At 43.7% G+C, this 13,859-nt stretch overlaps 1 protein-coding gene across 9 annotated transcripts in view; it reads left to right on the forward strand.

Moving 5' to 3' along the window:
- Window positions 1–476: 476 nt before the first annotated feature.
- Window positions 477–13,859, forward strand: part of Acsm3 (acyl-CoA synthetase medium chain family member 3) — a 33,243-nt gene continuing 19,860 nt past the window's right edge. For 2 of the 9 annotated variants that reach the window (XM_006985708.4, XM_076551247.1), the window contains exons 1-6: window positions 477–677; window positions 6,697–6,868; window positions 11,524–11,578; window positions 12,340–12,423; window positions 12,530–12,803; window positions 13,409–13,619. In XM_006985708.4, coding sequence (XP_006985770.1) covers window positions 12,603–12,803; window positions 13,409–13,619 — 412 coding nt within the window. In that variant the 5' untranslated portion in view covers window positions 477–677; window positions 6,697–6,868; window positions 11,524–11,578; window positions 12,340–12,423; window positions 12,530–12,602. Of the gene's footprint in view, window positions 678–6,696; window positions 6,869–11,506; window positions 11,579–12,339; window positions 12,424–12,529; window positions 12,804–13,408; window positions 13,620–13,859 lie in introns of all 9 variants that reach the window. The other 7 variants (XM_076551215.1, XM_016004139.3, XM_076551220.1 and 4 more) reach the window with 7 other exon arrangements.

Below are 13,859 nucleotides of genomic sequence, written 5' to 3' on the forward strand. Positions count from 1 at the left end.
GAACCATGAGTCTGTTTTCAGGGATGCCACTTATATACCCTGTGGGAGTGGTCTTGAGCTTCTCTGGGGGAGGAGCTGTGTTTGGTGGGCTTTGAAGAGGCGGGTTTAGGGAAAGAGATAGGGGAGGGGAGTTGAGGTGGATCTTCCACCAGACTCCTTCCAGACATTCCAGACTCTTTGGGTATAGGGATGCCAGGGTGCCAGGGGTTGAGGTGGAGCTCCCACCCAAACATTTCAGACTCTTTGGGTATAGGGGTGCCTGTTCAAGTCTAACTACTTCTTGTGGGCATAGAGCAATGTGGGGAAGAGGAGTCAGGAGTTGGTGGACTCACATTCAGCAGGAGGTGTGAGGGGAGGAGCATCCAGTTAATTGTCATTCTGGAGAACTCGGGCATCTGCTTCTTGAGAAAGCAAAGAAGGCAAGTTTCTAGGAAAAGTAGATCATTAACATCTGCCCTAGTTGTACTTTATAGAGCAGAAGAACAGATAGGCCCTTTATTGGGACATCTTGGAAAACCGGAGGGTGGAGGTTCCCAGCTGCTGGATAGACCATGTATCCCGAATAGGTGCCCAGTTGAGCCTGGAGAGATGGTACCAGCATGGATGTCCCAGGAGCTCGGCAGCTGAGGGGTGTGAGGATCACAGTATGAACGAAGAAGGGACCTCAGAAGAGAGAGGTAGGAGACGTACCCGGTCAGTGGGGGAGTTGGGGCTGGGAGGTGATGATTGAGGAGGAAGGGCCTTCTGTAAAGGAGCTCAAAAGGGCTCAAACCTATAGGAGAGCGTGGGGTGGCCTAGAGGCAGGTAAGGGCAATGGGGAGAAGGGAGGGCCAAGATAACCTGAGTTCAATGCAGAGCTTGGTGGGCTGTCGTTTGAGTCCATTGGCCTTCTCAACCTTTCTTGAGGATAAAGGTGTCAACCATAGTTTGGAGGTAACAGAGTTTCTTAGATGTGGGCATGTGATGTTGTGCCCAGATTGTGACCCCCAGAGAGACCACCAAAGACGAGCATGCCGGAATGCAAAAGCAAGGTTTAATTCTGGATATCCAAAAGCAATACAAGCCTAGGCAGGGACTTCGTCCAATACATCCAACGCAGTGGAGGCTGGAGGAAAGCGCCCACCTGTCTGCAAGCTCAGTTTTTAAAGGGAAAAGTCACAAGGTTACATCATTTAGGGGTGCTAGTACAGGTACAATTCTGATTGGCTCGCTTCTAGGGACTTCTAGAAATTACTTCTAAGGGAGTGGTTGCCCGCCACCATTTCTCATTGGCTGCCCTCAGGTGGAGGCATTTCTGTGATCAGTTACCCTGGAAACCAGGGAGAGGACATTCCATAGTCTGGCAGGCATTACCTCGTGACTATCTTGTGGCTCTGTACTTTTACACTTCCTGGTTTCTGGAATCTGAACTGACTGGTCTCAGTAACTTCTGGCCTGTTCCAGTAACTTATGGCCTGTAGCTAAAAGGAGCAGTCTTAGACCTTTATTTTTGGGGTGAGAGCATTTTGGTCTTATTTTGGTTCCACAGTGAGTGAAATCCATCTGTCAATCTCACCTGGTTGGTGTCCTCAAAGCTGGTGCAGTGCTGCGGGACGCAGGAATATATTTATTATAAGAACTCATCTGGTTATGGCAAAGCCACTACCTGAAGGGATCAAGGAATTCCTTCAGAGGAAGCCAAATTCCAGGGAGCATTTGGTGTTATTTGGCTTGTTATATATCAGCTGTCTTCTGTTATGAAAATCATGTGTGCCTTTATAGCTTTCCCAATAGATTTTTTTCCTAAGAATTGCTAACAGTGTGGACTGATCACTATTTGGACATATATGTTCCAGGTATTTGGAGAACAACCTCAGGCAGCATTTCAACTCCTCTCCCCTATCTCTTTCCCTAAACCTGCCCCTTCAAAGCCACCAAGGGCCTTCCCTCAGGCCCATCTGTTTCTTCTCCTTTTAGCACTGGAATCTGATATCTCCCTTAGCCACATTCAAGGACTAAAAGGAATAACAGTCCACACCACCACATAATAAGTCTCCTGAATTAAGGTAAATTCCAAATGGAGACACTACCTAGGTCAGGTGGACCTTAAGTAATAGCTTCACGCAATTTAGCTAGGGCCCTCTTTTCTTACAGCTTTACTAACTTTATAGACCTCTAACTCCTTACCTAACCACTTCTAGGAATATTTAGATAACCTTATGTGCTGACAGCTATGCACAGCCAGAACCCCAGTTCAAGCCTCCCTGTAATTATCGTCATTGGCAGCATCCAGCCAGGTCCATCCCCAGACAGAGGAAAGTACCTTATCAGAGATACCTCTGTAAGTGATCAGACTACCTATTTGAGAAGGCTTGGCAGATGTGCTAATTAAGCTTAACTTTCTCCTTTCCAAAATCCTCTCTAGTTTTAGATCCATCCTTAACAATTAACTCAGAACTAAAGGGTCCAACTTACAGGTACATCTCACTGTGATGTAAGTTGCCTAGCCAAGTTGTCCAGTGACAGAGCACACTTGCCAGAAACAGCCGGAGCAGAGATAGCTTGGAGAGATAAGGATAAAAGGGATAAAAAGGCAGTTTTATTTTCAGAGAAGGACTTAGAGGGATAAGGAAATAGAGAGGAAGAGGGGAGTGGAGAACTTGAGGACGGAGAACTGAGAAGGATAAGGAGAATTTTGACCAGAGAGAACATGTGGACAAGATGGAAGATGAGGAAGAGTCAGATGGGGGAGTACTAGCTGGGTAAGAACTAGATGAGAAGTACCTAGATGAGGCAGAATTAAGATGAGAGAATTAAGATAGAACTTAAAGGGAACAGTAGATAAAGGTATAGAGAAATCAGGCAAGAAAGGATCTAGGCACGAGAACAGAACTGAAGCTGTACAGATAGAATTTTATCCCAGAGGAATAAAGTAGACAAAGAGCTTGGTGAGGCTGGACCTCCATGGCATGGCATGGCATAAAGGACGAGCTTGCAAGGGGACATTCTGATTTCCAGTGCCCAGGCTATCAGCAGACAGGGCACAGCCTCCTGGGCGGCTGGAGATCAGGGCAATACTGTGACCAGTTGCCCTGCTTGCCACATTTGAAGCCAGTTTTTGGCAGAGTTGACTTGGGCTGAGCTCCAGCGGGATGGAGCCTCATGGCCGACTTCCCTTGTACCCCTTGTGGGGGACCCTGGTGGCCTCAGAGTAGCTGCTAAGGCTTGGGCTTGAAGCGTATTCTGTTGCAGCCTTGTCTGTCGGTTGACTCAGCTGTCATTCTAGAGCATTAAGAATTTTAGGAGCCATTTTCACCAATTCCTGCAGGGGAGTTTGGGGATCACCTCAGCCTTTTTTTCTAGTATCTGGCACTGACTGAGAAGAAGAAGAAGACTGAGTATAAGAAGAAACCAGGGAAGATTTGGGGGCATTAGGGAGATGGGGGAAGTAGTGGGGGAAGGGAGAACAGGAGGGAGGATAAGGAAGGTAAGTAGGAGGAATTTGGTCTTAGATTTGTGGCCCTGGAGGAGGGGGTCGGTAGGTAGAGTTTGGGGGAAGTGGGAAATGTGTCAGTTTCTCCAGCAGTGAATGGACTGGTGCTGTGAAACATTGGCCCCTGTAGGGAGGGCAGGAATGCAGAACCCAAAAACTGTGGACGTAGGGCAGTTCTGTCCAATTATATCAGCCCCACTTTGAATAGATTTTGTAAAAGACCCTGCAGGGGCATTTGAATATGGTGATATTTTAATTGTACTGAAATGTGATTTTATTTGTATGTTAATAAATAAAGTTGCCTGAGGGTCAGAGCTAAAACCAAGCCATAGCAGAAACTGGGCGGTGGTGGTGCACACCTGTAATCCCAGCACTTGGGAGGCAGAGCTAGGAGGATCTCTGTGTGTTCAAGGATACAGCCAGCATGAAGACACATGCCTTTAATCTCAATACCAACCATAGAAGACCTGGAGGTCTGTAAAGACAGGCAGTGATGAGGAGGTCATGTGGTTGGGTTTACAACCAATGAGAAGGCAGAATAGAAAGTCTATAAAAAAGACAGACAGGAAGTAGGTCTCTTGCTGAAGAGGACAATAGCAGCAGTGAAGGGTAAGGTTTTTAGCTCTGACCTCTTGGGCTTTCATCTCTGCATTGGCTCTGTGTTTCTTATTTAACAAGACCGTTCATTTACATTTTGGGATCAGGCTTTGAATGGCAAGTGCTGTTTCTCAAGTCTATGCTGGGGATCCAAAGCTTAGCACAATGAGTCCACTGTGGAAAGTCTTGGATCAAAAAAAAATAGGGGGTTGTGGGAAATTCTCTTCAATGGAACATCTTCTAGAAAAGGGTTCCCATGGAACAAAGGCAGCCCCCTGCTCCGGAATGGGTCAGGCAGAGGCAAGGCAGCCCTTCACACCGGAACAGGTCGAGTAGAATAGAGGCAGGCAGCCCTCTGCACTGGAATGGGTTGGGGTGGAGCAAAGGCAGCCCTGTGCTCTGGAAGAGGTCAGGGACCAGGTGTAGCAGGAATCTTAAAAGTTCTTATTAATAAAATCAAACCTGAGCCAGGTATTGGGATGAATGCTGAATGATCAGAGAAACAGAACAGCTACGTCACCTCGCCAATTCCTCAGCTGATCCTGTTTCCTCAGACTGGATGCCTCTCAGCTGAACTGTGCTGCTCAAAAGCCTAAAAGCTTAACCAGCCTAGTTCCTGGTCCTCACGCCTTATATACCTTTCTGCTTTCTGCCATCACTTCCTGAGATTAAAGGCTCACTTCTTGGGATTCAAGGCATGAGTCACCGTGCCTGGCTGTTTCCAGTGTGGCTTTAAACTCACAGAGATCCAAATGGATCTCTATCTCCCAAGTGATAGGATTAAAGGTGTATGCCACCATTTTCTGGCCTCTATATCTAGTGGCTGTTCTGTTCTCTGACCCCAGATAAGTTTATTAGGGTACACAATATTTTGGGGAACACAATATCACCACAGCCTGGAGCACCTGAATCTCTGGCAAGACACCCCCCAAAATGAAGAGACCCTGGACCTCCTAGGCAAGGACTTGGAAAGGGCAACTTACCCAGCCAAGAGCCACTCTTAGTCTAGCGGAGAGCAGGTGTGGAGGAGAAGGGTGTTTTCCCACCAAGTGGCCCTGGACCAGTGGGGAAAAAATCAACCCCCTAGGTAGAACCTCCAAATGATAAGTTTTAGGCCTCCCTGAAGGCCTCTCTACCATCACAACAAACCAAATCAGACCAAATCAGGAAAAGCCCAGGTTTAATGGGTAAAGCACTCCTGGGCGATTCCCTGGCCCTGCAGAGAGGAGACTGAATGCAAGATCGGAAGAACCACGAGTTTGTTTTTGGGGATGCCGCTTATATACCCTGTGGGAGTGGTCTTGAGCCTCTCTGGGGGAGGAGCTGTGTTTGGTGGGCTTTGAAGAGGCCGGTTTAGGAAAAGAGATAGGGGAGGGGAGTTGAGGTAGATCTTCAACCAGACTCCTTCCAAACATTCCAGACTCTTTGGGTATAGGGATGCCAGAGTGCCAGGGGTTGAGGTGGAGCTCTCATCCAAACAACTGTGACTATTTATAAGGAAATCTCAGAAATCAATTCTTAAAAAGAGAACTTTTTTTTTATAAAGAAGACTAATAAATTCTTCTTTTTTGTTTTTGTTTGTTTTTCAGACAGGGTCTATCATGTAAGCCATGGTTGTCCTAGAACTCACAGTATAGACCAGGCTAGCCCCTAACTCAGCAGAGATCCACCTGCCTTTGCATCCCAAGTGCTGGGACTAAAAATATGTTCCACCATGCCAAGCTTATAAATTCCTGCTTTAACTAAATTTGAGTTGGACTTTGTGTGTGACACAATCGAATGAGTCATTTATTCACATTACCACATTAAATGTTTATCGAATGGCTAACTTTTGCCAGTAGCTGGTGTATACAATGATGATCCATCAGCAAATAAAACAAGGTTCTTATTTTCAAAGTTGGTGATAAGATATGCAAAAAGTTAAAAGAGGGCGGGGGGAATGAGTGCCAGCTTAGTAGAGGAGAAAGTGCCTTTGAGAAGATAATCTCACCATAGGAGGATTTGGCCACCGGGCTCTCTGAGGGAAGAGGTACAGGCAGTCGGGGTGCAAGGGTCTTAAGGCTGGAATACAGCTGTGTCTGAGGCAAGTAGGGGGCTGCTGTGGCTGAAGTGCAAGGAGGCAGAGAAGATCCCATAGCTTCTTACAGTCCTCTAAATGACTGACAAGCAGAGAAACACCAACATCTTTGAGGGGAGAAATGACCTGACAGTGCTGATTCTTAGTTCTTCCCAGTTCCTGGGCATTCTTATTAACTCTACCCAAGCTGTACAGTCTTTGGTATTGGTTTATTCATTTCAAAATACCTCTATATCTCTTTCAATTGTTCTTTCCTCTTTCTGAGAACTCCTGCCACTCTTAGGACTAACCCTGACAATAACTTGTTTAGGCCAGCCTCAAACTCACAATGTAGATGAAAATGACCCTGAACTCCTGAACTTCGTGCCTACACCTTTGAAGGGCTGGGACTACATGGGTGGGCCTCTAATTCCAGCTGCCTTTCAGCAACTCTTGGGACACTTCTCCATCCTGTGCACGCAGCTTTCCAGCCTACTAGAAGCTTACTGTGTTTACATCTGTTAAAAAGGACAGGTCAGGGTTATGTAAATGTTCATGCTCCACCCTCCAGTGTGTCCACCAATCAAGCAGAAGAAGGCACTCTGGGCCAGCTGGAGTCTCTAATTGTCATACTCCTTCCACTTTGATCTACTACCAACACTAAATCAGAGGTGAGCAATCAACTTTCTCTTTCACAAAGCAGATCTGCTATCACTCCAGCTGTGTGGGGAGCTCTATCTTTAGTGAGTATTCCATTTGTTCTCCTGTGTAAGACTTCCTGCAATGATGCAGGCTTGCTTTATAATATATGTTTATGTATTCTTGCTTAATATATGTTCAGCAAACAAAACCAGCAAATCCAGAAAATGCTCTGTGAAGCCATGGATGGCAAAGGTGTTTCAGAACTTCTCAGCTGCCATGGGGACACAGCTGAGGAATTCGTGGGGAGGGAGCACTCACAGCAGGCTGCAAGCAGAGCAGCTGAGTTTTCAGCTTAGGCTTTTTGGTGAGGCTTGAGTTTTTAATATTGTGTACCTGTGTTTACATGATAAAATGTGAGATGGAAGAGCCCTCTGCACTGCCATTTACATGGACCTAAAGCTATATTTCAGATGAGACTTTAAAGACTTCCAAAAGCCCATCTGGTCAGCCAATGGAGCCTTGCTTGGAATTTTCTTAACATTTCTGTGGCTTGGTGTAAAATCCAAATTTACTGTGCAGAAGAGATCTTTTCTTTCATCTGCAAGGGATTTTATGAACCTGGAAAATAGGCTTTGTAAGATGCTGAGATCATTGAAAAGACAGGAACTGACTGAGCCTTATTGGGAAGAAAGAAATATTATGGCTTTGATGAGGGGGTTTTGATATTTCTTTTTGGTTAAAAAAATGGTTAAATTCCAACTGACTGGTCAATTTTCTGTTCTTTTTTTAATGTGAATTTTTTTAATGTTAATTTGAAAAAAGTTCTTTTTGAAAATCTATTTGTTGATAATTTTATACATGTATAATGTATTTTGATCATATTCACCCTCTATTATCTCTCCCATCCCCCTCCTGCTCCTGCTGAGCCCCGCTACTCCCCAGCAAGCCCCCCACTTCACATCTATTTTGTACCCAGTGAGTTTAATGAAGGTTCTTGCATGAGCATGGGTGAGTGGCTGGCTGTTTGCTGGAACCTGAGGAACTTATCAGTGGCTACATCCATGTATATATGAGAGATTCTGAATAAAGAAGAACTTTGTATGGGGCTAGGGAGAAACCACACTGAACATTGGTTCTGCTTGCTATCAGCACAGTTAGTATACTGTGTTCATCTCCAGTGTAAACATTTGCATAGCTGCTTAATAGTCTGTAAACTTCTGTGTGGAGGGGGCAGACCTGGCCTTGTCATGTTCACAGACATATTCTCAGCATTTGATATAAGCCTGTCTCAGGTATCTGGTGGATAAACAGATGTACTGTTCAGTTGGGTAAATGTATGTTGAGTGGGGGGTGTTTCTCTGGGGTGTGGAATAAATTAATGCAAAACGCTTAGCACAGTGCAGCCACTCACTTGCTGGATCTCAGCAAAAATGGTGCATCCCTGAAGAGACCTTCCAAAATAGCCTTTTTTCCCTCTTGTTATCCATTTTTCCTTTTCATGTAACAACACATTCATTTGTTACCACATTTACATGTGCCAGTCCATGACAGTACTGAAGATCTTGTATCTTTCATCCCCCCATATATTGTCTATATCTGCAACATTTCAAACTTTCAGTCAGTGTTTATTGAGTAAATAAATGAACCAATTCTTGACCTTTGTTTCAACTGGACCAGGAAATGTTTGTTATACTTCTTAACTAATCTAAAATAGCATTTGTATTGGGAGAAAGAATCAATTCTCTTGAAGAATTGGTTTCAATTTTTCATTTAAATTGCAAAATAATAAGGACAATTCAAGTGGTCATCAACTGGGAACCAGCAGCTCTTTGGTACAATGCAATGCAGCTATGCTTTTTTAAAGATAGAGGAAAGAGCTCTCTGTACTTGTTTGAAGAGGCCTCTAAAACCACATTAGTGAGAGTGGATTGGGTGTGTGGAGCGGTGAGAATTTAGGACCTGTTGTGTACGGCTGGTGGAGAAATGAGAGTCATATTTGGGATACCAAGAAGCCCAGTGTCTCCTGGGAGGTAAGACTGGGATTAAATACAAAACCTTCAAGACAGGAAGGGGGCATTTTTCAATGTGTGTCCTTTATGGTTTTTTGAACCATTTGAGGTATTATACCAAGAAGTAAAAACCGAGAAGAGTTTGCTTTTAAGAACTCAGTGCTGAGGGTCTCCTTTAGTCAAAACTTTCAGTCTTCAGCACTGGGGGCGGGGTTGGGGGGTTGGTAAAGTTGAAAGAACTTGATCCTAATTCTGTTAGGAAGTTGGAGTACAGCCAAGAGGGCAGGTAGTTACTCGCCAGCACACAGGCCAGTCCTGCTGCTCTCTTGCTACCTGGTCCTGATGCCAAATAGAACATTTGAGACCTTGAGGACTTCACCCCAGGGGAACAGCCTCAGTGTGTCTCTGTTCTAAGAGAAGGCTGCTCTTTCAGGCTTGGATTTCTGTCATCGCTTTTTCTTTACATCTATTAGGTCAGAGAAAGTTCTGGGCAGTGCTTTTCAACCCTGAACCTGAAGAAAAGTCTTACCTTGAGAAATTTCCTCCTTCAGTTTTCCTTTTAATATTTTTTGTGAGTTCAGTTCTGAGCTCTTAGCCAGACAGATCCTCAGCATATTCTGCAACAAGAGAAAAGCATTCCGTCACCTCTGACCAGGGCACAGTGATCCCAGCCACACTTGCCTAACAAGCACTTGAAAAACAACTACTGTAACCAATGGACTGGTTTTTCTTTTTTATTTCCTTGTTTTCATTAGTTCTTAGAGAATTTCATACAGTGTGTTTTGATTATTTTTACCATCACCTGCCACTCCTCCCAGATCTATGAGGAAACTGTTTTCTGGACACAGCAGGGCAGGTGCACATATGAACTCTCAGTGGTTATAACAGCATGCACAAGACCAGCTCAAAAACCCCAGCGTGGAGAAAGGAGGTGGGCACAAGGTTCCGAACCTCAGCTGAGGAGTTATTAGCAATGAACTGATTTTTTTTTTTTTTTTTGGTTTTTCGAGACAGGGTTTCTCTGTGTAGATTTGCGCCTTTCCTGGAACTCACTTTGTAGACAACCAGGCTGGCCTCGAACTCACAGAGATCCGCCTGCTCTGCCTCCCGAGTGCTGGGATTAAAGGCATACGGCACCACCGCCAGGCAGCAATGAACTGATTTTAAAACTGTACTTATATTAACATAAACTGCCTCATGTGGATGATGCAGGTAGTCACATAGCTCTGGTTAAAGCAGTAGAGGCACCTCTTGAGTTAACTATAACCCTGTAGTTAAAAATTCTTCCTTCCGAAAAAGCCATTTATTCACATTTTTTTTTTTTTCGAGACAGGGTTTCTCTGTATAGTTTTGGTGTCTGTCCTGGATCTTGCTCTGTAGACCAAGCTGGCCTGGAACTCACAGATCCACCTGGCTCTGCCTTCCAAGTGCTGGGATTAAAGGTGTGCGCCACCGCCACCTTGCTCACAATTTTTTTTAAGAAATTTTTTCCTTTATTTTCTATTTTTATACATACTTTTTGAGACAGGCTTTCACTATATAAACCAGGCTGGCTTTGAACTCACAGAAATCTGCTTGCCTCTGTTTAGCAAGTTTGGGGGCTAAAGACTAACAGATTATTTTTTTAATTGATTTTAATTTCAATTGGATCAAAAAACTGGATCAGAAACACATATACTAGGAATCAAATGTTACAACTCCCAGGGATAGAAGCATGAGTATGACAGTCAAGGCTCTGGTCCTCACAGAATTTACAATCTAATACCATGAGCTGGCTATAGCCATGAGCTTATCCAGCCTGCTGCCCATTTTAACAACTTCGTGAACTAACAATGGCTTTCACATTATTTAAATAGTTGGGGAAGAATAATGGAACAATACTTGATAACACATGAAAAGTGCATGAAATTCAAGTTTTAGTGTTCAGTGATAAGGTGTTTGGAAGAATCTGACCATGTTTATTTATTTATGTATTACCAACATCTGTGGCAGAGTCAAGTATCACAACACAGACAATATGGTTCATAAAGCCCAACATTTACCAACCCTTGTTTTATTGAAAAGCAGTAGGCTAGGTGCCATGAGGAACACTTGCATTGTTGAATTCAATCTTTGGTAAACATACTTCTCTGTCAGAGGTTCTATCAGTCTCTTTACTAATAAAATGTAAACTGAGATTCATAATGGTTTATTATTCAAATTGAGTCACAATAGAACTATTGTGGTAAATAGAGCTATTCCATGATTGTATGACTCAATAGGCAATAGACTAAGCCAACACCTTAAAGACCATTGTTTCTCTCACCTGAACGTAGAAACTTGCCTGGAAAATCTTATTAAAAGATTGAGATCCACTAATTCAACAGATCTTTAGTGGGACCCCAAGACTATGCATTTATGACAAGCTTCCAAGTGGTGTTGATGGTTCATAGATCCCAGCCTCTGAATGAGTGACTCTCAACTTGGGTCACGCATTACAACTCTGAGGAAATTTTTTAAAGCAGCATAGACCCACTCCCCCAAATGCTAACTTATTGGCCGTTGATCCAGGCCTTCAAGTTTTTATAAAAAGCTTTCCTAGTGATGTAATGCATAGATAAGATATCAAGTCACTTTGCTGCTTTGCTGGAATCCTGTTGGCCCAAAGTAAAACCATTACAATGAGAATCCAAAGACCCAAGTTTGAGCCCTGACACAATAGGATAAAGGCTGATGCTTCCTCTGTTTGAGGTTCATTTTCTTTGAAGGTGAAATCGAAGGAGACCCAAGCTGGATGACCTCTTGGAAGGCTCACACAAAGAGGTAAGACATGAGGGGTTGCCTGGGTTTCAAATGCATCCAGTGCATTAGCATGATGCCCAACCACCAGGTCCATGGAGGATAAAGCTTAGCTGATATCTGCTATCTTGTCCTGTTTGGACACTCTATCATTACAGAAAGGATTCTACATAGTCAGGCTGCCCTATCACACAGCTAGAATCACAGTCAAAATTATGCTTTAATGATTATGAGAGTAGTATCTGTTTTATTGCAGGAAAATTATAGGCATTATAAGGTGGAGAAACTCAGTCACAATCCCTGGAACACTAAAATTGTATTTTTAATAGCCTCCACCAAGTAAATGACATTGTGATCAAATGACTTCCCACAGAAGCAAGGAGGAGTAGGTGGCTGGGAAGGACCTCCCAACAGAAGCCCTGTTATTATATCTCCAAGCCTGGACTCGATGGTAGTGTGGGCTTCTACTGGGAGCATGGGAACTGCAGCCTGTAAACCAGACAGACCCTAAACATAGACAGTGCTCTCAGGCCAAGCTGATACTAGGCTATTCTTAGTTTCCTCATGTGTAGATAACCTGTGGTGTTTTGATGTGACTTTTGATATGACATTAGAGTATAAGCATCTGTATAGTCACAAAAAGTTGAGAAATGAATGTAGAAAACAATAGTGTGGGGTAATCAGGAGAATGGACTGGGCCCAGACAGTTATGGACTTGAATCCAGCCCATGGCTCTTACTATTTTCTCTATCTGTAGACATGGATAATAACTACATACTTTACAGGGCTTCTCTAAGGATTTAATGACAAAGAATACACAAAGCATCAAAGCACAATGTTTGGCACATAGAGATGCCCAGAAAATGATGGTGAGTGGGTAAAGATGAATAATTATGATAAAACTTAGGTGCTTTGGGGGTCTTACTACTTACTGCAAACAAAACTAAATGCATTTCATTTTTGCTTGTTTTTTAGCTGGATTAGTCTGCATGGAAATCCCAAGTGCTAAAACATCCACCAACACTGATGCTAGTTAGTGCTTGTCACCATGGCGATGCTACTTCATGCTAAGTGTTTTCAGCGTCTAGCAATTACCAGTCCTGTGAGAGTCTTGTATAAAGAGTATAGAGCAGCAACTCCTCAGAACTTTTCTAACTACGAGTCCATAAAGCAGGACTTCAAAATAGAGATTCCAGAGTATTTCAATTTTGCAAAAGATGTCCTGGACCAATGGAGCAGTATGGAAAAGGTACAGAGCAAATGACAGTCAGACTATCAATGCAAGTGATCACAGCCCTAGGTGTGGTTAGCAATGGCTGTAGAGAGTTCTGCTGCAATGAAGGGGTGATCAGTGGAAGTCAGTAGTTGCTACTGACATCTAAGGATAGAGGGGGCACTTCTGAAGTGCGGAACAGCCCCTGAACAAGAACTTATCTGGCCTACAAGGCCATCATGGCTGCTTGAGAAAGCCTGCATTATATTAATGGACCCTTTTTATTTTTTTCTCCTACTTTTAAACAAAGAGGAGTAAAAAGCAATTTCAAGAGTCAAAATAGAAAGAAACAAAGTATAGCTATATCCCTTGGGGGATGATGGGGTATATGAATTCTAACTTTTGAGAAAAAAATAATCATGATAAATGAGAAAGGACTGGTCCCCCCCCCAAAAAAAAACCGGACATGGCTTCCAGCATGTAGAAATAGGAACCTCTGAGTGATTTGTACTTACTCCATGTACATGCTGACTAATAAATAATTTGTGAGTTTCTGAAGAGAATATGTTTCATTAAGTCAGCTGAAATATAATTTAACTGTATAGCAACCTCTAAATCCATGATCACTGCGCTTTCCTCAGGCTGGAGAGAGACTTTCCAACCCAGCCTTCTGGTGGATAGATGGAAATGGAGGAGAAGTGAGGTGGAGTTTTGAAGAACTCGGATCTTTATCCAGGAAACTTGCCAACATACTCACAGAAGCCTGTTCCCTGCAAAGGGGAGACAGAGTAATGGTGCTTCTGCCCAAGATCCCAGAGTGGTGGCTTGCAAATGTGGCCTGTCTGCGAACAGGTTGGTGATATTCACACTCCTGACCCCATATCCACACATTTAAGTAACCATGAGACATTTATCTGGGTACAGTTCGCTGTTGGGCAGCATTTCATAACTCTGCTCCAAGGGTCATACATAGGTGCATCTTAGAAGGCTACAGCCATTTCCTCAACGTTCCTTTAATCTCTCCACCATTAGACTTCATGACCCTATCGTGGTTAATGTTTTCTGTTAACATTTGTGGTCTTTCCCATCTCC

This window comes from Peromyscus maniculatus, chromosome 1 (genome assembly GCF_049852395.1).
Source record: "Peromyscus maniculatus bairdii isolate BWxNUB_F1_BW_parent chromosome 1, HU_Pman_BW_mat_3.1, whole genome shotgun sequence".
In the NCBI taxonomy this organism is placed as follows: domain Eukaryota; kingdom Metazoa; phylum Chordata; class Mammalia; order Rodentia; family Cricetidae; genus Peromyscus; species Peromyscus maniculatus.